The 26,282-nt window shown below is 46.0% G+C and overlaps 1 protein-coding gene across 16 annotated transcripts in view; it reads right to left on the bottom strand.

The window, feature by feature from the left end:
* The window catches only part of RALGPS1 (Ral GEF with PH domain and SH3 binding motif 1), a 286,396-nt gene that overhangs the window by 197,128 nt on the left and 62,986 nt on the right, over positions 1-26,282 (bottom strand). For all 16 annotated transcript variants that reach the window (XM_057499045.1, XM_057499050.1, XM_057499046.1 and 13 more), the window contains one exon: positions 20,773-20,823. In XM_057499045.1, the coding sequence (XP_057355028.1) occupies positions 20,773-20,823 (51 nt within the window). The remainder of the gene's footprint in view (positions 1-20,772; positions 20,824-26,282) is intronic.

Below are 26,282 nucleotides of genomic sequence, written 5' to 3'. Positions count from 1 at the left end.
GTTTCTGGAAACAAAGCCAGACTTTTGAGAAATGCCAGCGATGGCTGCACAGCGGGACATGTTCCAGAGGACTGGGCTGTTTGGACATTTGAACTGTCAGTGACGGCCACAGACAGCCAGGGCTCAAGCAGACCAGGAGGGACATTCTTTCAGAAAAGCGGTTTCCTTTCCTGAAAGGTGAAAAGGAGAAACCATCCTTTCAAATGTCTGACCTATACAGGGATACTTATTTAAATTAAGTGTGAGGAAACCACCCAGACACTGGAGCCACTAGCCTGTGAAGGGGTGAAACCACCTCTTATAAGACAGACAAGACCATGGCTTTGATCCCAACCTCAGGCTCAGCCAGCTACTCAACTCGGCAGCCCCCACCTGGACAGCAGTACCACGCAGTCCTCATGGAGCGCCAGCTGGGCCAGGCACTGTGCAAGGCCAGGGGATAGAGCGGTGAACAAGCCATCTGCCTTCCCACGAGAAGACAGGTGTTAATTACTAACGCTCAGTTACCAAGTGCCTAAGGACAAGTTCAGAGCGTGAAGGCAGAGTGCGACAGGGGGCTAGCTTAGCTGAGGAGCGGGGGGCTGGTCCTGAGCCTGGTAACGGGACAGGAGTGGCACGGAAGGCCTGCATACCTGCAGGGAGCAAGTGCACAGGCCTGGAGCAGATCCGGGGACCTACGAGGAGGCTGGAGTGGGTGAGGCAGGGCAGTGAGTGCGGAGGGCCGGGAGCGGGCCGGAGAGGACGGGCTGAGCCAGATCGGGCACAGCCTGCACACCCATGTCAGAGACTTGGGGCTGACCCTCAATGCCCTGGGGAAGCCAGCCGGAACTCTGAAGCAGCTCGGTGAGGTGGGTAGAGATTAGAATCCTTCAGGGCGGCTGAGAGAGTAGGAAAGGGCAGAAGTGGGTGTAGACATGTCTGGTGGGAGGTAAGTGTGTAAGCTGTGGTGGAGGCAGGAGGGCAGCCTGAACTGGAAGGTGGCACTGGGTGCAGAGGAAGGAGGAAGGAAGGAAACAGGGCACAGGGCCTGACTAGGAGCGCAGAGTGTGGGGCGGCAGAGCCACTGAGGACAGACACCACGTCTCTGACCTTCCAGGAGCAGGTGTGCCATTCCAGGGCTGGGAACACCGCAGGATTCTGGGGAAGGAATCATAGGTTTAGTTTGGGGCACGTATGGCCATAGGGCCTGTAGGACTTTGGCCGCTGCTTGTTCAGCTTCTGGAATGAAGCGCAGCTCTGCCAGTGCCTAGAGAACCAAGTCCCAAGTGCCCTGGGCACGGCATTCAAGGCCTCCACGATGGGACCACCCTGTTCTCTAGTGTAATTTTCCACAAAGCACCTCCCCTCTTCTTTGCTCTGCCAAACCGTCTGCTCACTAGTCCTGGCACATGGCCACTTTCTTCCCAACTGCCTTATCTGTTTAAGCTGCTCCCTCTCCTAGAATGCCCTCTCTTCTGACCAAGCATCCAAATCATACCAATCTTTCCAGGCTGCGAGCCAACAGGACCCCCTCTGAGATGCACTGCCCGTGACCCCTGGCACTTAGCCTGTCCCCTCAGTGTGGCCCTTGTAATTATTTACATAAGTCTCACCTTTCCCACTAAACCATTAGGGATACTCATTGATCCCTGAGTTCCCTGACATACTGGGCATGAGCCTCCCATGTGGTATATGTCTCTGGTCAATATGCGCTGGACGACCGAATAATAAGCATGGAACCTGCCATCCCAGGGAGGACTTACAAGCCATGTGAAGGCCATTTGGGAGACTGTCCCCTCTAATTACATTCGAGTCCACAGCCCCACTCAGAACCTCAGACATCTGGCCCCCACGCACGTCAGCCTTCCTCCAGACGCCACTCAGACTTCAGTGGGTGCCTGAACCTTGACTTCAGCACACATGTAGCTGACACTGCCCAGCCCTATGCATCAGAGGGCGGCTGGCTTAGAGCCTCCCACGACCTCACATTCCCTCAAGGGGTCCCCTGGGGCCCGAAACGACCACAGCCTGAGCCCCGAGTGTTCCCGGTCCAGAGAAGAGACGGTGGCTGAGGAGCAGGGCCCCAAGCTGTCAGGTGGGGCAGGGCCAGGGAGGGTCAGAGCGACTACAACTACACAGGTAAGTGTCTGGACATTACATGTTGGGAGGTTTACCCTCTCCAAACAGTTTATCCAAAGGCAGAAGGGGAAAAAGACAACAGGAGATCATAACTCATTTTATGAGCAGGTTTTATCCAACAACCTCTTACTTTCCCACTGAAGGAAAAGCCGATCTACATCTAAAGGTTCAAACTTCCAGGACCTACACTTGAGAGAAAGAAACAATCTCCAGCCATAAATTAAAATTCTCAATTCCCAAAAGAGCCACGGCTTCAGAGACCTCCATGCCCCTTCCTGTCCGCCCGTCTAGTCGGAAGGCAAACACAGGCTATTTGCAATGACAAGCAAACACTAATGCATTTCAGAGCACGTCTGGTGCTTGCACTTATGGATCATAAAACCATCTGGCTGCTTCTTGCCCCATGCTGACATGCCAATGAGGCAACCCCAAGTATTTATAGGCAGGAAGGGGCTGCCAGGACCACTCTTAAGAGGGCGGGGGGAGGGGGCGGGGGTGCTGGCAGGGGGATTGCCTGCTAACCTCCTCATTACATACAAACCCATTTTTATGCTCCGACATTCAGCCTGAATCTTGGCATGCAAAAACCCTATTAACAGTATTTATTTTTTTAAATAACTTGGGGTGGGAGAGAGAGCCAACCTATATGTCTCAACTGCATGCAGGTACAAACCTAGTTGGAAGTTACCGCCATGGCTTCAGCCAGATATAAAGGATTTAAAAGGCAGTTAGATTTTTCCAGTTAAACATAATGTCTATATACCCTACTGAGTTCTAGAAGAAGCGTACTTTCATAAAAAATATAGGCTTTTGTTCTGGAAATACCACACACATCCCCAGCCACCAGGGTGGACCCCTTGATTGCCCAGTCAAGGCAGAGACCCTGTGCTGGCCACACTGCCATGGCCACCCAGGGGGAAGGAAGCACAGCAGCTCTGGGATTCCTTCCACCTCACAGGAGATCTGGGGGAGGCTCCAGAGAACCCAGGGGGCCGAGACTGGCCACTGGCTGTCTTCATTCCTCAAAGGGTTGCACATCAGAGACACAGGAAGAACGACAACAGTGCAGAAGGGCTCCTGCATCCAGGCGTCTTTCTCAGCCCCGAGGAGCTGTGTGAAGTGGCCAAGTGTCTCTACAGCTGCCCTGAGCCATACACAAATAAAAGCTGTCGAACTATACACAATTTGGGGGTACTGATTTGCAGGAGCCATCACTCACTCAGCCACCTCCACCCCAGGCCCCCTGCCGCCTTCTCAGGCTCTGTTCAGAAGCCCAAACCACACGTGCCTGAAAGGCACTGACTGGAGCGGACAGGGGTCCAGAGCCTGAAGGCTTCCAAGGAGCAAGTGGCATATGAGGGCAAGGGGACATTGGTTCCCATTACTTGCATTTCAGGGGCGTCTGCCCAGCTCCCGACCAGCCTGCTTCTCTGGGAACTGCACCTTGCCCTCAAGCCCTTCACAGGGGTAGTCGCCTTGAACGGCACAAATCTGCCCCCCACCGGACATTAACGATTCCCTGCATAGCATTTGGAATGTAGAAGGACCGAGAGAGAAAAGAGTAAGGCTTGAGGGCGTGGGGGCCCGGGCATCCCCCCTGTGCCCTGCTGACTCTGACTCGAGGGAGTCAGGAAGCCACAGATGCTGATGGGAAGAGCGGAGAGGCAAGCCTGGAGCCCAGCCAGGCCTCCAGCCTCTCTCCCCTTCCAGGTTCACAGGACACCCCTTGAGGCTCAGAGCAAATTCTCCTTTTGTTGGCAAATTCCCTTCTGTCAAGCTGGCTTGAGCTGTTTTCTGTTACCTGAAACTAAAAATGTCCTGATTCACCTGTTTTCCCACTGTTCTGTTCTCACAGCCAGTCACGCTGGGTGACCTCAATGGAGGCGAGGGCAAGGAAGGGAGGGAAGGGAAGGCCTGATGGGGCCAAAGTGCACAAAGTCCCTCTCTCAGGGGAGCCAATCAAGCAGGAGTCCGGGACACCCCGGGAAGAGTCAGGAGCCAGGAACCATGCACCGGGGTCACGGTCCAACTCTGAGGGCTGCTCGAATTTGTTGACAATCCTGATGTGCAATTTGCTTCCCTCCAGAGATGTTAGCAGTTAAATTTCAACAGAATCATGGCTGTGAGCTCACCTTTCCGGGAAGGAGGAAGGGTGAAGGTTAAGGGGATGCTCCATCCCACAGGTACCTTGGGGGACTTCTGCCCCAGGGTATGGAGCTTTCACGATAAGAAAGCCAGCCTGGCCCCTGAGGTCCAGGGGCTCCGAGAAATGAACAAATTGGGTGAGGCCACACAGCAGCAAGTGACAAGGCCAAGGTCTCAACCTGGATGGGCTGCACACCCAAATCCATGCTCTCCACCCAATCCCGTCAGTAGATGTCACCTGCCGACTCTCCGTCCCCTAGGGCCTAAGCCAAAGAAGCATGTGTGACCGTTAAAATATAAAAACAAAACAAAACTCTAATAAGGAAATTGGACCTCTGGCCCCCATTCCCACCAAAGAGGCTATTTAGAACGACAATCCTTCACGAAGAATGGTCCTATTAGTTGGAGGGTGCTCTGTCCTGCTCGGTACCTGGATGGATTTGAGGGTGCACACTGGGCTGCAGGAGAACTGCTCTGCACAGGGAAGGGGGATGGATGGTCAGCAGAGGAGAATGGGAGCTGGGGAGGCTGGAAGGGGCTGGGATCAGCTGAGGGGCCCACAGTGACGGCACATCCAAAAGGTAGTTCAGAAATTGTGATGTATACAGTGACTTTAAAAGCTGTGAATGTGGCCTCCAAGGATCCCTTTCCATGAAATCTCCGTGGCTCCCTAGCTCTCTGGGGGGCAAATTCTTCAGGAAGAACTTGCAAAGGTGTTGCTGCACCACATGGCACAGTAGAGACATGATACCCATGGGAGAAGTAGGCCTCCAGGGGCTTGCATGGATCTGGGAAGCTCTGGCCTTCCTAAAACCACAGGACTGGGATTCAAGGTTCCAGACCAGTTTACATCCATCTCAGAGAGACATCTGAGTGATGACGACAGCAACAATAAAGGGAAGAAGAAAAAGAGGGAGAGAAGGAACATCAGCAGCAACACCTACGGAGCACTGATCACGCTCCAGCCAGAGGGTCTCAAGGAAGGACTTAAGCGCATCACCACACAAATCCTCCCCATGACCCTCTGAAGTGGGAACTATTGTCGTCACCGTCTTACAGATGAGATAACTGAGCAGCTTGCTGCTGCTGAGGACTTGGCGTGACTCTGCCACCCCGGAGGCACACACATTTCCTCCAGCAGAGGAAGGGTTATAGGCTTGTCCGGCCCAGTCTCCTCTCCCAAAGGGCTGCATGGCCAAACTGCCCGTTTTTTAGAAACATCTATAATCGCGAATTGATAGATTTACCTCAATCACTTGGCCAAAAATATCAAGTAAGCAAGCCAAGTCATGAATGAATTCCTCTTTCTCTGTTTTGTATGTTTTCCTTTACTTTCAAAGAGAAGAAAATAGAACTTCAGTCTGAAGTTCAGTCAAGCACTTCAAGACTGGTCCTTCGGGGAGCCAGTGAACTCCTGGGCAGCCGAAGCAGCCTTACGTTCTCCTCCATTTCATACTAAAACCTCCTGAGAAGGCAGGAACTCACAGCCCTGGCTCGGATGAAATCGCAAGCTTTCAAAGCAGGCTTTCAGGACCACTGCGGTCTTTGACATCAGTGCGCACTGGCGCAGCGAGTCCCTGCCACAGTGGCAGGTGGGCCTCTCTACTTCATCAAAGCTGCAAAGCCAGATGTGTCGCCAGACAAGCAGATGCCTCATCTGTGCACAGACAGCCTCAGCATTCCTTTTAGTCAAAATTTAGCTAGGCAAAGGAACTGTGTGCCATTTTGAGGACTTGGAAGTTTCCCAGGGAGCTTTGCAATGTGAGAATTTTTCCTGGATGTTGAAAACACACAGGCAACAGACACCAACAGGAGCTGGTTGCGCTGAGACTACCATCAGCAGTTTACGCAATGAATTACTGAAGAAAGGGCACCGCGGCTGATTCCTTCCATGACCTACTTCAAGTACAAGAAGGCAGGTCAGCTATTCTATAGATGACATCATCCGACAGGGGAACTGCTTTAATCTCGCTCTCCTCCATGCCACAGCTCAGCTCAGTCAGGTCCCAAGTTATGTAGCGTCACCCGGTTCTCTCCTGTCGGACTGATTTCTTTTGCTTCGCAATGCAATAAGCAATTTTCAAAAGAAGGTTTTGTGTTTAAGTCCAAGTTTTGGAAACTTTTTGCCTTTCCAAGTCAAGCCTTCTTCTCCCCAGTAAGGTCCCTTCTCGCTGAATCTCTGGGAGGGTGTGCTCGGTCCCCTTCGCAGGTGTCATGTGATCACTGGCAAGCGTCCTGTCACTGCGGCCCAAATGTCTGGTTATGAAAGTAAGACCAAAGATTACGTAAGAACCTCTTTTCATTTGAATGTCACTCTTTTCATTTGACATTTTCTGACTTAAGTTAGGATCAAGGTAAACACAAACAGATGTAAATAATCATAAACGCAAGGTACATGTTCATAAATGCCTTTCAAAGGGAAAATATTGGACAACATAGTGACAATGAAAACTGTCACCCAGATGTATGTGGTAGCATCTCATGCCATCCTACATGCTTTTGGGGTAGAGCAATACCTTAATTAATTTGAGAAAAATACCTCTTTTCCACAGAAGATAGTTTTCAAAATAAAGAGGCTTTTGATTCTATGACAAAGTGACTTGTATCAGATTAACTATGAAAACTGGATAAAGTAACAAAAGAAAAGAAAACCTGACTATATCAGAGAGCAACCAAAACTGCCAGAGTTGAAGGCCACAGACCCAGATAGGAGGAAAATGCCCTGAGATGAGCTCTGCACCCACTGTTGTTTCAGCCTCTGACAATACCAAGTGTTGACAGATGTGAAGAACTACTGAAACTCTCACACACTGCTAATGGGAATGGAAATTGGCACAACCATTTCTGAAAACAGTTTAGCAAAATATATTAGGCCGAACACACACATTCCTTATGACCAACCAATTCCACTCATGGATATCATACTCAAAAAATGAGACCAACCAAGGACATGTTCAAGGATGCAGCAACATTATTCATAATAGCCCCAAACTGGAAACAACAAAAATCTCTATTGATATTGGAAAGGGTAAATAAAATATGGTCTACTCATGTAATGTACAGAATACCATATAAAAATGAAAAAAGATAAAACTCCTGCTATAAAAAAACATGATAAATCTCATGCATATAATGTTAAGTAGAAACAGTCAAAAGATTATACAATATGATTCCATTTATATAAAGTTCAAAAATAAAACTACCCATAGTGGCAGAAGTTAGAATAGCAATTACACGTAGGAATAGTTAAGGACTTGGAGAGAGCATGGGGTAGGCTTCTGGGCTGTTGGTGCATTCTTTATCTTGACCTGGTGGCAAATCATGATTTGATTACTTTGTAAAGAGTTGCACCCTTAAGATTGTTCATATTACTCTACATACCTTTAGAAATCTCTTTAAAGGATACTAGACTTTAATAGATACTTGTTTAATGCAAATACAATACCAATGTCTTGTGGAGATTACTGCATATGCAAAAGTAAATCTATGATGATACTACCAAGAATGGGAGAGAGGCAAATAGAAGTATACTATTATAAAGGTCTTATATATGAGATGGTATATTATCACCTGAGAGTAGAACTTAATATGTATGTTAAAGATGTACCTTAAACCAACCATTAAAAGAAATTATGGCTAGTTAGCCAATAAAGGAGATAAAATGGAATCATGAAATACACTCTCTTTAAAAGAAGTCAGAAGAGGAAAAGGGGCATGAAGAATATTGAATCCAACCATATCAATAATCACATTAAATATAAATAGTCTAAGCACCCCAGTGAAAAGGCAGAGGTTGTTAGAAAGCAGGATTCAACTATGCTGCCTGCAACAAGCCCACTTTAAATATAAAGATACAAATAAGCTGGAAGTAATGGGATGAAGAAGATAGATGTTACCTTAGTCTGTTCAGGTTGCTATAGCAAAAATACCATAAACAGAGTAACTTATAGAAACAAAGGAAATTTATTTCTGCTACTTCTGGAGGCTGGGAAGTCCATGATCAAGATGCTGGTAGATCTGGTGTCTGGTAAGGGCCCACTTCCTGGGTCATAGATGGCATCTTTGTACTGTGTCCTCACAAGGCAGAAGGGATGAGCTAACTCTCTGGGGTCTCTTTTATAAGGGCACTAATCCCAACCATGAGGGCTCTGCCTAAAGGCCCCAAGTCCTAAAACCATCACTTTGGGAGTTAGGATTTCAACACATGAATTTGGGAGGGATACAAACATTCAGATCGTAATACACACTAACACTCATCAAAAGAAAGGTGAGCGATTATGTTATTAAACAAAGTAAATTCAGAGCAAAGAGTATTTCCAGAGATAAGGCAGGTCATTTCATAATGATAAAGGGTAAATTCAATAGGAGGACATAACAATTATAAAGTTTATGTGGCTAATAATAGAATTTCAAAATGCATGGTGCAAAAACTGATAAAAATTAAAGGAGAGATAAAAAATCTATAAATTTAGTGGGAGATTTCAACAATCTGCTCTCAGTAATAGAATAAATAAGTAGAAAATCAATTATGATATGGATGACTTTGATAACACTATTAACCAAATTGACCTCAATTATCTTCATACAATACTATGCAAAAAACAGCAGAATACATATTTTCCTTCAAGTTCACTCAGAACTTTACTAAAACCCATCATATTCTGTGCCATAACATAAATCTTAATAAATTTACAATAATTCAGATCACACAAAGTAAGTCCCTAACCACAATGGAATTTAAAATATAAGTTCCTAGAATTTATATTTTATATAAATTATAAAATATCTAGAAAATTCCCAAATATCTGGAAACTAAGTAACACATTTCTAAATAACTCGTGGGTCAAGAAGAAATCAAATGGAAAATTAGGAAGCGTTATGAACTTAATGGAAATGAAAGCCCCGAACATCGGAATGTGCGGGCCGAGGCTGAAGCGGTGCTTACCGGGAAATGTGCGGCACTAGAGGCCTGATCAGAGACGAGGAGGGGTCTCGAATCACTGACTTCAGCAACCACTTCAAGAGACTGGAAGGGCAAATTAAATCCAAAGCGAGCAGAAGAAAGGAAATAATAAAAATATGAACAGAAATCAATGGACTAGAAAACAGAAAAGCAATAGGAAAAAGTTAATGGAAGCAAAGCTCATTTTTTGAGAACAATGAAATGAATGAACTTAGTCAGATTGATCAGGAAAAAAGAAAGGAGACACAAATTATCAATACCAGGAATGACAAAAGGGACATCATTGAAGGTCTTAAAAATATTAAAAGGATAAAGGAATATTATGGACAACTTCATGGAATAAATTTAACAACTTAGATAAAATGGATAAACTCACTGAAAAACACAACCAAAGGTCACTAAAAAAGAAACAGTTCACCTGAAAATCTCCATATCTGTTAGAGAAATTGGATTTACAGTGAAAACCTTTCTATAACAATCTAGCAATCACATCTTTTGTCAGATTGGTATTTCCTCCTTGGTATTTACTCTAAGGATTTGAAAACTTGCCCACACAAAAACCTGCATATGGATGTTAACAGCAGCTTTATTTCTAATTGTCAAAACTTGGAAGCAAGCAAGAGGTTCCTTAGTACAGGTGTTCCAAGCACAGGTGAATGGATAAACTGTGGCACATCCAGACTTTGAAATATGATTCAAAGTTACAAAGAAATGAGTCACTGAACCATGAAAAGATATGGAAGAACCTTAAATGCATATTACTAAGTGAAAGAGGCTATAAAACTGTGTGATTCCAGCTCTGTGACACATTGGAAAGAGAAAAGCTAATGGAGACACTAAAAAGAGCAGTGGTTGCCAGGGGTTAGGGGAGAGGGAGGGATGAATAAGTGGAACACAGGATTTTTAGGGCAGTGAAACTATTCTGTATGATACGATAATGGCGGATACATGTCATTATGCATTGTCAAAACCCATAGAATGTAAAATACCAAGATTGAACACTAATGCAAACTATGGGCTTTGGGTAATAAAGGTGTGTCAGTGTAACTTAATCAACTGTAACAAATGTACCACTCTGATGGGGATGCTGATAGTGGGAGAGGCTGTGCATCTGTGGGAGGCAGGGGATACATGGGAACTCTCCTTACCTTCTGCTTAATTTTGCTGAGCCTAAAACTCATAAAATAGACTAAAAATAGTCTATTTAACCAGGAAAAAACAAGAACCTTTTCACAAACAAAATTTCAGGTCCAGGTGGCTCTACTAGTCAAATATACCAAATATTTAAGAAAAATCATACCAATTTTACATAAACTCTTCTGGAAAATTAAAAAGATAGGAATGCTTCTGACCTCATTTTATAAGGTCAGCATTACACAGATACCAAAGCTAGGAAAAGACATTACAAGAAAAGAAAAATACAAACCAATATTCCTCATCATGAACACAGATGCAAAAATTCTCAACAAAATTTTAGCAAATCAAATCCAACAACATACGAAAGGATTCTACATCATGACCAAGCAAGACTTACAGGAATGCAAGGTTTGTTTAACATTCAAAATCAATCATTTAATTCTCCACAGCAACAGACTGAAAAAGAAAAAGCATATCATTACCTCAACAGATCCAGGAAAAGCATTCGATAAAACCCAATATCCATTCCAGATAGAAATCCTTAGCAAATCTGGATTAGAAGGGAACATCCTCAACCTAATAAAAGGCATCAGTGAAAAACCTAACTTAACAGCTAACATCATCCTTAATAGTGAAAGACCACTTCTTCTCTACTATTAGAAAAAGCCAAGGATATCTGCTCTCACCACTTCTACTCAACTGTTCACTAGTATAGCCAGCGAATAAGGCAAGTGAAAGAAATAAAAGCAACTGTCATTACCCAAAGACATCATCTGTGCAGAAAATTCTTTAAATGAGTTTCAGAAATTTGTAGGCTACAAGGTCAATTTGTAGGCTCATATTTGTATAAACTAGTAATGAACAACTGGAATTTAATTTAAATTAGAAAATATTTACAATAGCATAGAAAATAAAATACTTAGGAATAAATCTGATAAAAGATGTGTAAGACTTACACACTGAAAATTATATAACATTACTAAAATAGGTTAAAGGAAACCTAAATACATGGAAATACATATTATGTTCACGGTTCAGGCGACAGTATTGTTAAGATGTCGATCCTCCTGAAACTGATCTACAGTTCAATATAATCATAATCAACATCCTAGGACTAGTAGATCCAAAATAATTCTGAAATAGAACACCTTTTAAGGACTTGTACTACCTTATTTCAAGAAGAGAGTGGGGTTGTGGGAGAGGAAGAAAGGATTACAAGGAAGCTTTCTGGATAATGGGTATGTTTGTCATCTTGATTTGATGATGGTTTCATAGGTATATATATATACATACATCCAAAACTCATAAAACTGCTGCCTTTATTTATGCATGATTTATCATATGTCAATTATACCTCAATAAAGCTGAAAAAAATCTCATTTAGTTCTCTTGTCCAATTTTTTGAGGCAGTCTTATCATCATCTCTATTTTACAGATATGGAAATTGACTCAGAGAGAGAAAGTGAGTTGAGTGTGGCCAGATACAAACTACATCCTTCTTACTCCAGAGCCCAGTATTTGTGCTTGCTTAAGCAGAAAAAGAAAGAAATGCTTCTTAACAAGAAGAAAGATATGCTTCTTTGTCTCTCATTCATTCAAAACACTGATAAGTATTGATCTATAATGGGCCACTGTGGCTGCAGTAAGGGATACAGCAGTGGTAGGAAAGGTCCTTCCCTCCAAGAGTTTCACATACCACTGGGCCAGGACCCTTCTGAGCTTCCTTTTCTCCTTACCACATGACTGAATCTCTCAGAATAATTTGTAAGTGTCTGCCATGTGCCAGGCCATTTGCCTATGCAATCTCCTCTATCCACTGCAACTGTATGGGGTGAGGATCATGCTTATTTTACAGATCAGGAAATGGAGGCACAGGGAGGTAAAGGAACCTGCCACAGTCACAGAGCCAGCGAGCAGCAGAGCCAGGGTTCCAATGCAAACTTTCCTTCCTCTGAAGCTTAGCATCTGTGCATCATACCAAACGGCCTGGAATCAAGCAGTTGCTGCAAAAGCAAGAATCCAAATGAACCCTGTTTTCCTTGTAGGCAAAATCACAACCAGGCACCAAGTCCCCATGGGTAAAAAACAGCTGCTCACCAAAGGTTCTGTTTTGTGTTATTAATTCATTTAAAAGGAAATTTGGTTTCTAACCAGCACTAATGTCATATCCGCACTCAAGAAGGGAGAAAAAATTAGTCTGGAAATTGCAAAGTACTGGTTTCTTTGGATCAAATGGGCTGCTAGCCTATGTCTGCTGCCAGACCTGACTTCTGTCCCAGCCGCTCTCCCAACCCTTCAGACAGGTCTTTCCTGGGACCCAGAAAGGGACTCCAACCTCTGTCTCCACCATGAATGGAGTTGGAAAAAAGCCCTTCTCCACTGTTTCCATTGTGACACGAAATCACTGCAACGGATAGAGCAATTACTAGGAAATAAGAAGCAAATACCAATGCGAGCTCAGAGCAATTAACAGATGAGGGAGACCGCCGCTCAGGCTCCCGCTGCCAAGTGACATCAGCAGTGACGAGCCCTCCACCCGGAGCCATCCTCCCCTTGCGCAGGCCCCAACCAGAGGGCCCCTGGACCACCCGCCCTACTACCTAACTCGGTTTTTGAACAAAGGGAGGCAGTATAGTACAAAAGTTAAGAGGATTCAGTGGAATATAATTACTATTACCACTACATCCTAAATGTATTCAACAAATACTATCAGGCTCTGGGCTGGGGCGCAGGACCCAAGGGGAATAGTACTGGCATGGTTCCTGCATCCATGCAATTTGTAATCTAAGAGGGAGACAGACTTGAAACACTTCATCACTCAAACTTTTAAAAGTTATGACGTTTCAGCACAGTGATGAAAAGTGCCATACATAAGAGTGGTAAGTGGGGTGGTGACAGGGAACACGATGGGGACCTGTGCTCCCTGGAGCTCGGAGCCACTCATTCCGTCTCCTGAGGACTCCAGACAGAGGGCACAGCCGGTGGGAGGCACTGAGATGGGAGGGAGCCCCTCTGTGGGCAGCGTGGAGCCGTGGGCCGGGGCTGGCTGAGGCTGGGAGGTCTGGCCAGCTGGGTGAAGGCGGTGCATCTGCATCCTCGGAGCAGTGGAGAGCTTCAGAGGGCTCTGGGCAGGACCGGGACGTGGCCATACTCTGGCCTTGTAAAGATGTCTCCAGGTGAGAGGAGAGGTCAAGGGGCAAGACTGACTGTGGGGAGACATGATGGGAGGAGAGGAGACAGCGACCGAGGCTAGGCTGGGGCAGTGGAGGGAAATAAACGGTCTGAGAAGACTGCCCAGCATGTGACCTGAGAGGGGGTTTGATGATGTCAGCGAAACCAATCTCCTCTTTACAAATAACTGCCTGCTGGCAACACTCCTCCCCTCTCCCAGGGCCAAAAACTGTGATTCCAAGGAGCAGCGAAGACACACAGGGTTTGTCCGGCATCCAGCACTGACCTCGGCTTTCTGGAATGCCCGCTCCCTCAGAGCAGCAAGCAGCATCCAGACAAAAGGCCAGAGGGTCAGGTTCCCGAACCCACAGCAGTGTTTTCCTGAACTGCAACGTGTCATGTGGCCCAGAGGAAACTGCACTCCAGCGGGGAGTCTGCCGTTCCCGCAGGCCAGCCGTTGGGCAGATGGGCAGATGCTGGTCACAGCACGCTCCCAGGCCGCAAGCCCTGACGCAGGTGGGGGGCGGCAGAGAAACCAACTCTTCTAGAGTAAGTGCCACAGGGACACAGGTTCCCTCTGGATAAGGCCCTGCCGGCCCGTTTGCTAACGCTGCGCCCACCCCTCATCCTAATTGGATCCGTCCTTTCCTTTAAACACCAGGTTCCCCCCCGCGAGGGCAGCTATGAGTTGTGACCTACCCAGACCACCCCTGGCCTGCCTTCCACTGACACAGAGCGCCTGGCCTGGGCCTCGAACCCAAGTGGTAGGTGCTGGTGACACTTGGTTCCTTACGTCATGAGGCTCCCCATCCAGGCCCACACCTTTTTTCTGGGGAGCCCAAGCCATTCCCTGTCCCCACTTGGTCAGCTCTCTAGCCTTCAGCTCTTCCCAGCCTCCTGCCATCACCTCCAGGGACATCACTAAACTGAGTCGTGTGTCTTTGCTCCCTTAGGTCACACGTACCTCAACCTCATCGGCAAAGACGGTCACTTCCCTTCCCCTGCCGCCGCCCAAAGCGCAGCTGTCACCCGTCAGGCACAGCTACCCAACCCTGAAGGCCCGAGCCCCGGAACCCCTCCTCCTGGCCTCCCTCTTGCTCCGCCGCTCCCCACTAAGCCTGAGCTTTCCTCCCTGCCTGACTTTGATCCCCCCGCCCTTCTTCAGCTGTCCAGGCCGGCAGCCTTCTCTGGCCCTCTGGCCTCCCTTCCCTGGGCATCCTGGCCAGTGCTGGGGATGCTGGCCATCCTGCTTGACTTCCAGGACCCTGGGCTCCCTGGCCTCCTACCTCTAGGACCACTTCCTCTGCCCACTGTGCTTCCTGGTGCTCCCCCCGCACACGGTCCACTCCTCTCTGTCCCGTTTCTTCCTGTCTCAGCTCCTCTGCAGCCTTCTGACCAGTCTCACCCCGGCTCTGCCCTCTCCATTGCTCCCCACCTCACCTCACAGGGATAATTGCAAAGCCTCCTAATCAGTCTCCCTGACTCTAGTCGGTTCTGTTGTACTCAGTGGGAATGAACATCCTAAAACACAAATCTGTCCATGTCACCCCCCTATTGTGAATCCCCAGGGCTAACAGAACAAAGTTCTGCCTCCTGCCCATGCCTAAGCACCCCTCCTTGATGCCCCTGCAGCCCAATACTTCAGGTCTACTCTTTGTTTTCATATCTGTCCTTGCTCTCACTGTGCCAGTGTCCCCTCCTGTCTCTCAGCATGTGGTGCCATGGACGGATGATCACATAGACCAGCGTATGAGTGGAGATCTGTCCAACTGCTGGGAAATCGGGCAGTGGGGATGGAGTGATGTTGGCAAGGGCAGCATAAAAACTGGGAAGAACACAGCACAGGCACATGGAGAAACTTTCTGCTCACTGCATCTGGTACCTACTGTGCTGGACACCCATCCCGGGCCTCTGTGACCCTGCATGGCCCCAGGTGCCGGCAGCAAGAGAATGACATGGAGACTTCTGGTAAGCCCTTGGCATGCCATGTCCTGGCAATGAACCCCGCAAGGAGCACAGAACCGAGAGAAGAGCAGGCTCACCTTTTCTTCTCCCCAGACATCAGGCACCAAAAGTAGTATTAAAGTTACTCAACAGATAATCTGCCTTTTCAGTGAGATACTCACTCTCCCTGAAACGCTCTTGCCTACTCTCATCCTGTTCCCCAGGTCACCCATAAGATCCGATCCCTTCCAGCCTTCGAGCTCAGCGCCAGCGTCCCAGGTCCGGGCAGAGTGAGTCTCCCACCTGGTGTTCGCAGTGACCTCCAGGCGCCACGGTGTAAGCCTTCCTCTAGACCTCAGCTTCCCTGCCGTCCAGGGGACCAGGATGGGAACTCTGGTCTGAAGGGTTCCAAGGACAGTGCTCTTAACCACTGTGCTACTCAAAGCATTGCCTCCTCTGGGCCGCTGGCTCCCACACACACATCACGAGTGTCCTGTTGAGCAGAACCTCACATCCACAATACAGACTCTATTCAAACTGGTGCACTGGTGAGAAAAAATAACCACAAGTTACTGGGAACTTACCACCTGCTTAGTTTAGGGACAAAACTAAGTTCTTACATGCCCATTGGAAGGTAAAAGTATTCTCTCCCCCATTTTACACATGAGAAAATTTTAGCATAAAGAGCGAGTAACTTTTCCAAAGTCCAAGCTGGTAAGGGTGGAGCCGGACTCAACGTCAGCTTTGTCAGATCACGTCCCTGCTCTGAAGATCATTGCGCAGCACTAATGGGCCCAGCAGCTCGGCGCGGACAGAACCCTGAGCCAAGCAAAGCCCAGACTCTGCCATTCTCAGCACGTTCTGAGAATAGCCATTCCCCATTGAAGCCGTTCCACAATGAAACTAATGACAATAACAGTTCTGACATTTACACTGGCCTCTGAGAAACCAGTGGGCCTTCAACTCCACAAGCTGACAAACAGATTTGGTGGGAAATGCTGGTGGAGACAAAATGCCACCCTGAAAATGTACCCTCCCACAAGGGTGCTGTCTGCAGGACCCCTCAGAAGGACCTTCCAAAGCAGCGTTCATCCTGAGCCCCGGCAGCCAGGAACCACCCAGGCCCTGCAACCCAGTCCACCACGGAGAGGATGCGGTTCTGGGCCACGTGTGCCAGTCAAACACAGCTGTGAGCTATTATGCTGAAAAGCCATATCTGCGTTAACGGGCAATTTTTTGATAAAATTGGTCACTTATTAGAGTCACCAGGGGGACAGGGCAGTTATGGTTCTGTATTTGCTGTCTTCCATTTTCCCTGCTTTCTGCTGATCCTTACTGCACCATCTGCCTGGCTTCCTCTAAGCCCCGGGATCTGGTTCTTGTGGTTCCCCTTGCAGAAGCCACAGTTCTACCCTCAACGGCATTTGGAAATTTGAATCTTCAAAGGCTGAGCTCACCAGGCAAAGCCCTTGCTTTGAGGGAAGTGGTTACACCACAAACAGACACTCTGGGAATAAGGTTCCCTTGCTGGTATGCCCCCCTTGGTGATGGGCCTAAACCCAGCCAGATCGGCTTCTTGCTACCATGCCTCTCTGGCATCCATTCTCCACTCATGCAATAGGTACTTACTGAATGTCTACTATGTCCCAGGCACCAGGATCACAACAGGGTCTCCCAGGATGCAGACCTCCAGACCCGTGATAGCCCTCCCTTCTGCCCTATGCTTCCAGAGACCTGAGGGGGGAGGTCAGCGAGGGAGGCCCACTGGGCGGCGAGTGACAGGAGGGACAGAAGGAGAAGAGGAACTGAAGGCAAACAGAGCTGCAAAGAAATGTTAACCTTCAACCAATAGTCTGCTGGTCAATAGTAATATTGATATTATTATTTTTAAACTATTTTTTATATAAGATGGGATAATCCCAAAAGTAACTATTTAATGTTGATAGGAACCAGACTGTCAGTGAAAAAGAACACGTAAAAATCGAGGTAATAGTTAACAACCCTGTAATGTTAGATTTGAATGGGAAAAATCAACATTGTATTGGTCATATTCCTATAAGATAATGCAGCATGCCAAACGATCCCCAAAACTCAGAGGCTAACAACAATAACATTGATTTCACACTCACAGGTCTGTAGAGTGACTAGTTCAGCTGATCTCCACTGGTTCACTTCAGCTGGGCCAGGTCAGGCCGGGATTCAGGCTTTGGGTTAGGCTCAAGTCATCCACAATGTCCTCATTTTGGGACTCAGGCTAAATGGTCAATAGCTACCGGTGCACCATGGAGAGCGGAAGTTCCAACAGGCCTGGTGGGAGCTTGTCTTGCCTCTTCCTCACCACTTGCACACTGTCCCGTATGCCCAAGTCACAGGGCCAAGCCCAAAGTCAGGGTGGGGAAATACACACTATCCACAGGGAAGTTATGGCAAGGAGGGAAGGAAGAATTGTGCAGAAATAACACCACCTATTCTAATTATGAACTCATGACTTTTCCTAGCCCTATCCACTGAAGGGGCCTAAAAGCAACAGCGACCCAGTAGCTATGAATATCCTGTCACCCAGATTGTGGTTTCTAAATATATTTCTCCTCTAAAAGAAACCAGCACCCCTGAAGGAATGCCTGGTTCCAGGCCCTCAGCAGGAAACATACAGTGTACCATTGGTATATCTTGGAAGCTATAAAAAAATAATGGGACCATATTAAAAGGATATGGGAGGTGACATGAAAGGGCTCCCATTGTTTAAAGAGAGGGCAATTCACACATCAAAAAGAATCATGACTGCAGTGGCTTGAAACACAGATTTCCAGCCCCACTCTAAGCCTGTGGAATCTGGATCTCCGATGAAGCCTGGGCATCTGCACCTTTCTACAGAGCTCTCCCACTGACTCAGATGCAGAGCCTCGGCCGAAAGGAAGTGGTCCACGGCTCTCCTGGTGTTCTGAGCGTCCAGGTCACTCACAGCACCCAACTTGCTCTCAGATGCTGGCCTCTGCTTCCCAGCAAGTCTTGTCTACATCAGACTTACAACTGTCCCTTACTCATGTCCTTCCAACTCTGGGGTGGTCCAGTCATAACATGGCATGCATCATTAAGGGGAAAAATTCCAGTTTTTAGTCTGTTAACAATAACAAGAACAAAAAAGCTGGGGCAGCTCCCAGGGTCCTCCTTTGAATCACAGATTTGACAATGACAGTGAGGAATAAATGCTTCCATGCTTTTGCTAATATATCATAGATCCAAGACCTTCAGAATTGGGGTTTCTCCAGATACCTCAAAACAGTTAGCTCTTAATCTTCACTCTGCATCAGAATCACCCGATCAGCTTTTACAAAATGGCCCCAATCCAGGGATTCAGATGCAGGGGTCCGGGATAGAGCCTCGGCAGGCCACGTGCCAAGGCACCAGGTGATCCCGGGGTGCAGCTGGCTGAGAACCACTGCTCCAAGCTACAGTCTTGAAAGCAAAACATCTCCACTTTAATGTCTTATCACAACTTGAAACAAGATATGCCTTGGGTAAGGCACCTTCCACACTGCAGTGCCCCAGGGAAAAGTAGGTCTAGGTGTGCCTCTGAAGAGCTCCCCACCCCCTTCCCTCCTACAATCCGCCTGAGCAGTGGTCTCAGCCTCCCTGGACACATGCAGGTTCAGGGTTCAGGCTCATGGCAAGCTGGGCTGCCCTCTGCGATGCTCAGGACAAAGAGTAAAGATTCAAATGTCTGAACTGTCTCAGACCAAAGCTACGCAGGACACATGATCCAAAATAGGTTCATGTGAGAACTAAGGCAACCATCACACAACTGCTCCCTGAGAAGGCTCCAAGTAGTAATAAGTTGTTTTCATTTTGTTTTTGTTTTTTTTTAATCAGCAAGAATGGATAATTCCACATCGGAAGAAAAAAGAAAAAGACTGAGTCAGCCAATTCAACAAGCAAGCATAGCTTTTCTCCTAAACCTAATGAACACAACACGTGTATGTGCACGCGCACGCACACACACAGAAACACACACAATAAAATAATACAAATCATTGCCACGTCTTCACATAAAATGCTGAGCGCAGCGAGCCATACCAGTATCCTCCTAATCTGAAGTAGATTAGATGCCAACTCACAGAAGGCCTGGAGCCTTTGTCTGGCTTTGTATTAAAATATGCTGTTTTCTCAGTCTAAACAGTTACCATACTATACAAAGGGCATTATTTATGTTAAGTGTATTCTGGAACTCATATTGTGATTTCAAGCAGACACCTTTTGACGTATCTCCCTACCTACACCCCTGTTCTCTGAAATCTGCGCCCCACTCACAAGACCAGGTCCCCTCGGCTGTGCTTATTCATCTTGGCCACACACTCCTGACCTAAGTCACTGAACCAGCAACAGACGTGACTCAGCTAAGCTGGACTGAGAGTCACTGGGCTCAGTCTGGAAGGCGGCTTACGTGGGGATCATGCAAATGTGGGCCCTTTGGGGAGGCTGCACTGGACCACACGGGCAGACAGGAAAGGCAGGAGAGAGAAGGACAGGGAAAGGCAGAGGCAAAGGCAGAGGTGGGATGGCTTGCATCCCAGCTGGCTCGCCGTGCTGCCTGAATTCCATGTCCACGGATTCTGTAAAGTGCCCCTTTACACCACAATAAAGTCCTCTTCTGCCTAATTCGGCTACTTTGAAATTAATTTCTATTACTTCCTAACAAAAAAAGAATGCTAACTAAAATAAAGCATTGTTATCAACTACTAAACATATCCAGGAATTTTTTTAAAAACCCAAATCAACTTTTGTCTTCTTATGGAATATCCGGCTTCTAAAAATGTACATATGCTTTTAACGTGAATATATATATGTTTCACTGCGGCAACTGGTTTCAAAATCAGAAACAAGGCAACCACCAGAATTTGGAACCAACAAAAAGAAAGCTCTATAGAAAAATGCATCCTCACATCCCCTTCTTGGCAATGACCTGAAATTTAGTCGGACAAGACTGGGAAAAGGAATTATTTTGGCAAGGCCTCACTCTGGTGTGGAGGCCTTGGGCACCAACTGTGCCCAGCCCTACCAGAGTGGGCCACACGTGGTGGCATTCTCTGGAGAACCCAGACACACGGCTTGAAGAGTGATCACCACTGTGTGGGAAGCTCCAGATGTTCTCTTCAACAGAGGCTTAAATCGATAACTAGCTTTTCTAGAGACCTCAAGAGAGAAATCGAGAGACTGAGTCTTTCTGACGTGGCTGACTAAACCCTCTCTTCCCAGCCACAGCATTGGTAGGACAGGATAAAGGACAAAGTACAGACCTCAGGCTGGATGGCTTTAAACACGGGTATGTCCATTAATGTGATCTGGCTCTGCAACAAAAGAGAATCAGTGTTAGAAAACACTGCAAATCAAAATTAACTGTCATGTTACTTTGAACCTATACAGAGCAATAACACTGATAACTCTGAATCTATACAGAGTAATTAAGTAATAATTGTTAAAAGTTATATTTGCCCCTTTGAAATAAAAATCAAGAAAGAACAAAGTAAAAAAATTGGATAAACTTCTAAAATGCCTCTCCCGTCCCTTCCCTCTTCATAAATCTTGATCCACACATCCTTCTTTCTTGAATATGAGACAAACTCCCAATTTAAGAATTGATAATAGGATACAAAATTAATACACAGAAATCTGTGGCATTCCTATACACTAATGCTGAACTAGCAGAAAGAGAAATCAGGAAAACAATTCCATTCACAATTGCATCAAAAAGAATAAAATACCTAGGAATAAACCTAACAAAGGAAGTGAAAGACTGAAAACTGCAAGATACTCATAAGAGAAATTAAAGAAGATACCAATAAATGGAAACACATCCTGTGCTCATGGATAGGAACAATTAATATTGTCAAAATGGCCATCCTGCCTAAAGCAATCTACAGATTCAAAGCAATCCCTATCAAAATACCAACAGCATTCTTCAACAAGCTAGAGCAAATAGTTCTAAAATTCATATGGAACCACAAAAGACCTTGAATAGCCAAAACAATCTGAGAAGGAAGAATAAAGCAGGGGGGGTTACACTCCCCGACTTCAAGCTCTACTACAAAGCCACAGTAATCAAGACAATTTGGTACTGGCACAAGAAGAGACCCATAGACCAATGAACAGACTAGAGAGCCCAGATAAAAATCCAAGCATATATGGTCAATTTGTATACAATAAAGGAGCCATGGATATACAATGCGGAAATGACAGCCTTTTCAACAACTGGTGTTAGCAAAACTGGACAGCTACATGCAAGAGAATGAAACTGGATTATTGTCTAATCCCATACACAAAAGTAAACTTGAAATGGATCAAAGACCTGAATGTAAGTCATGAAATCATAAAACTCTTAAAAGATAATATATGCAAAAATCTCCTGAATATAAACATGAGCAACTTTTTCCTGAACGCATCCCCTCGGGCAAGGGAAACAAAACAAAAAATGAACACATGGGACTACATCAGTAAGCTGAAAAGCTTCTGTACAGCAAAGGACACTATCAGCAGAACAAAAAGGCATTCTACAGTATGGGAGAATATATCTGTAAATGACATATCCGACAAGGGGTTAATATCCAAAATATATAAAGAACTCACACTCCTCAACACCCAAAAAGCAAATAACCCTATTAAAAAATGGGCGGAGGATATGAACAGGTACTTCCCCAAAGAAGAAATTCAGATGGCCAACAGGCACATGAAAAGATGCTCCACATCACTAATTATCAGGGAAATGCAAATTAAAACCACAATGAGATATCACCTCATACCATTTAGGATGGCCAACATAAAAAAGATTAGGAACAACAAATGCTGGCGAGGATGCAGAGAAAGGGGAACCCTCCTACACTGCTGGTGGGAATGTAAACTACTTCAACCATTGTGGAAATCAGTATAGATGTTCCTCAGAAAATTTAAAATATAAATACCATTTGACCCAGGAATTCCTCTCCTAGGAATTTACCCAAAGAAAACAAGATCCCTGATTCAAAAAGACATATGCACCCCTATGTTTATTGCAGCACTATTTACAATAGACAAGACATGAAAGCAACATAAGTGTCCATCATTGATGAATGGATAATGAAGATGTGGTACATATACACAATGGAATATTATTCAGCCATAAGAAAGAAACAAATCCTACCATTTGCAACAACATGGATGGAGCTAGAGGGCATTATGCTCAATGAAATAAGTCAGGCAGAGAAAGACAAATACCATGATTTCCCTCATTTGTGGAGTATAACAACGAAGCAAAACTGAAGAAACAAAATAGCAGCAGACTCACAGACTCCAAGAAGGGACTGGTGGTTACCAAAGGGGTGGGGTGGGGAAAGGGCGGGTGGGGAGGGAGGGAGAAGGGGATTGTCGGGTATCACGATTGGTGCACATAGTGTATGTGGGGTCATGGAGGAGATAGTATAGCTCAGAGAAGACAAATGGGGACTCTGTGGCATCTTACTACACTTATGGACAGTGAGCGCAATGGGGTATGGTGGGGGGGACTCAATAATAAGGGTGAATATAATGACCACATTGTTTTTCTTGTGAAACCTTCATAAAAGTGTACTTTAATGACACCTTAATAAAAAAATATATTAAAAAAAAAGAATTGATAATAGTAGTTTGGAGGGTAGGCTGGGAGTAAAAGGAACAGTTTCAGTTTGGGTATTTTTGAACTACTTGGGTTTTTGTTTCAAGTATGAATTACTTACATAATTTTAAAAAGTTGTAGACACAATATTAAAAATCAGATGCTAAACAGAGACACTATTATTCTAAATTTAAGTTTTTTTAAGTTGTGGCTTATAGAAATTGTACATTTCTTCTGAAATCTAAGCCTCCTCTAAATTATATGGTAGAATGCTATTCAAGATGCATCCACAGACCAGTGTTAGACCATGAACTGTTTATTAGGCCAGCCCACGATGAGGTAACTAGAGAATCTGAAAGCAAGCATTTGTAAACTTTTATAGTAAATTGCCATGACATCTTTATTGAATTCTTTAAAAGTTTCATTCCTCAATGGATAGGAAATGAAAAAAAACTGGTTCTTTACCACAGTTAGCTTGCGAAGCACTTATGTTGTCAATACAGAAAAGACACATTCAATTAAAAAGCTGTTCCCATCATCAGAAACTCTTCAGGCGACTTTAAGAGGGAGCATCAGTGACAGGTATGCAGGCCATGGCATGAGCCGAGCTGACATCACATGACCTACCTATCTCCCTGTGTCACATGGGATGCCAGGGGTCAGTTAATAGACGCCCCTGTGACAGGCCAGGGAAAGGAGGCTGAGGGCCTTTGGGTCCCCACCAGTGCGAGAAGACCCCTGTCCACTGTGCATAGGTTTCAGGGCGAATGTGATGCAGTGAAACAAACACGGGCTCTGCAATCAGCAGGCTGAGGCGTATGTCCGGATACCAGTGCCTAACAGCAATATTCTCTTTGACACATGACTTAACCTCTCCCAGTCTCAGTGCCACATCTAGAAAAAGGTGACAATAATCCCTATCTTATGGGATTTCTGAGAAAACTCAAGGCAAGAGGTGCAGAATATCTGGCACCTGACAGATGCTCTATGTATATGTATATGTCTTGAATTTTCACAAAGATCTACTATATATACATACAGATTTATATACCCTACACACACACACACACACACACACACACATACACACACATTTTTTTTTTTGGCAAAAGGGAAGTCACATAGATAGACTCATGTACTGGCATGTAAACTTATGGCTCCTGACCAATACATGAGCTAGGAAATACGGGACCACTAATTTGTTTTGACTACACATGCATCAAAATTGCTCTAGAGAATACTTAAAAGAGGCTATTATACTGAGTCAGCAAATTTTGTCATGAAAAAAAGCCTCGTGTCAAGAATACATTGGAGAAAAATGACAACACACAAAGTATGCCAACCGTAACCACAACCCAGGGCTTAGGTGCAGAACTGCGGTTACCTCCTGGCTCAATTTAAAGCTGTTCTAAGATCACTGGACTCCTGAGAAGCACAAGATGGAGGGCAGAGCATCTGAGCAGGAGAGGAAAATAAGCAGGTGGCTTCAGTAGAGAGCTTCTCATTCCCTCCAATAGGCTAGTGCTCTTCAAGGGCACAGAGGTGAAATGCTGTCACTGGTGGGAGCTCAGAAGAGAGGCGGTAGATGGCACTAGGAGTAACAAAGCCCTTGGTAATCTGAGCCGTTCCACATCTGGGTCTACCCACCAGTGGCAAGGGGGCAGTGGACACCAGCACGTGGATCTGGCTTTAGTAGTGGAGTGACTACTAAGCCCTGAAGGCCTATAGGCCTGTGTGTCTGGCCTAGAGCTACATCCCAGGCAATGCAAACAGACGCATTTCTCCTGCCAGACCCGCAGAGATTGTTAGCCAAGAGCTCCTCACATTTGGATTAACTCTGCCATCGTGGGGAAGAGAAAGGCCTTGTGAAAATAGGAGATTTGAGCTGAAAGCTCAGAGGGCTTTGGAAATCTCAACCACAGTTCAAGTCAACTCCCTGTCTGGGAGAACCGGCAGGATGTTTGCAGTCATTTAGGAGAAGAATCAAAAGTTTGCTAAGGTGAAAACTAGATAACTTCCTTTCCATCCTGCCATCAGCTGTCAGGTTTAAGAGTGAATTTCCAAATGATTTATTTAAATAAATAATGACTTCACATTCCATATTTTTTTGGGTGGCCTAAGTTTCTAATATTCTGAACCCTGCTCAGACCATAAGTCAGAAAATGTGTTCAGGTGTTTCATTCAAAATGAACAATGGCGGTCATCAGACTTAAAAGACTGGCAGGTCTCAAACACTCAATTGAGGGTTTTCGGAACAATCTCTCTGATTTCTACCTCTCAACTCTGGTCAAAAAAGATGCGGTGTCCAGAGCAAGAATTTATCGATACACAGGTAAAATCATCAGATTACAAATTTCATGTCATTTTACTACCAAGCCAAACACATGTAAACAAGGTTGCTGGGGAGAATCCTTCCCCAAACTTGGAGCACTCCAAGGCAGACAGTTTTACCAGAAGGGCAGGGTATGGGGAGGCGTGGGGGCTTGGGCGGCAAGGGCAGGTCCTGTCCCTGTTCACAGCCAGCTCCCGGCCTCTGGGGACCCTGCCCCGCCCCCTGGAGAGGCGCACAGCTTCCCAGAGGAAAGGGCTGCCCAGGGGAGTGCCACAGCCTCGATGGAAATGCAAGACAACCGGGCTCGCGTGCCCGAGCAGCAAACCCCTGCAGTGGGAAGCGCACACCTGGGCCCAGGAGGACGCTCAGCAACAAGCCTCCTGATGGCTTCTCCTTACTTTTGGAAATAAAGCATTAGTATAGGATGTACAATTAAGCTATTTACCTGGCAATGCCATCCTTAATCCTGACCTAACCCATTTTCCTATCTCCTCCTTCCTCCCAGCCCAGGGTGCCCTAAAGATCCAGACTTTCAGGAAATAGTCGATCTCCACATATGGTAGAACATTTCTGTGAAGATGAATCCTTCCCAAAGGAGAGGCCCACGGGAGCACTCCCCAATGTGGCCCTAAAGAAAGAGGGGGTATTATGTGGATAAACGAAAAGCCAAAAAGAAAAAATAGATATTTTTTGTATATATTGAATGTAGTGTTTCTCTCCTCTAACAGTGGTGACCGAATCCTCTCTTCCCAGACACAGCCTTCGCCTGGGCTCTCCCAGCCCCCAGACAGACAGACAACGCCATGGACAAATTGGTGTGGCATGTCTTATAACTGAAGGTGTCTTTAAAT

The sequence above is a fragment of the Manis pentadactyla genome, chromosome 3 (genome assembly GCF_030020395.1).
Source record: "Manis pentadactyla isolate mManPen7 chromosome 3, mManPen7.hap1, whole genome shotgun sequence".
Taxonomy (NCBI): domain Eukaryota; kingdom Metazoa; phylum Chordata; class Mammalia; order Pholidota; family Manidae; genus Manis; species Manis pentadactyla.
The sequence above is the reverse complement of the archived record's forward strand: the minus strand, read 5'-3'. Positions and strand labels throughout refer to the sequence as shown.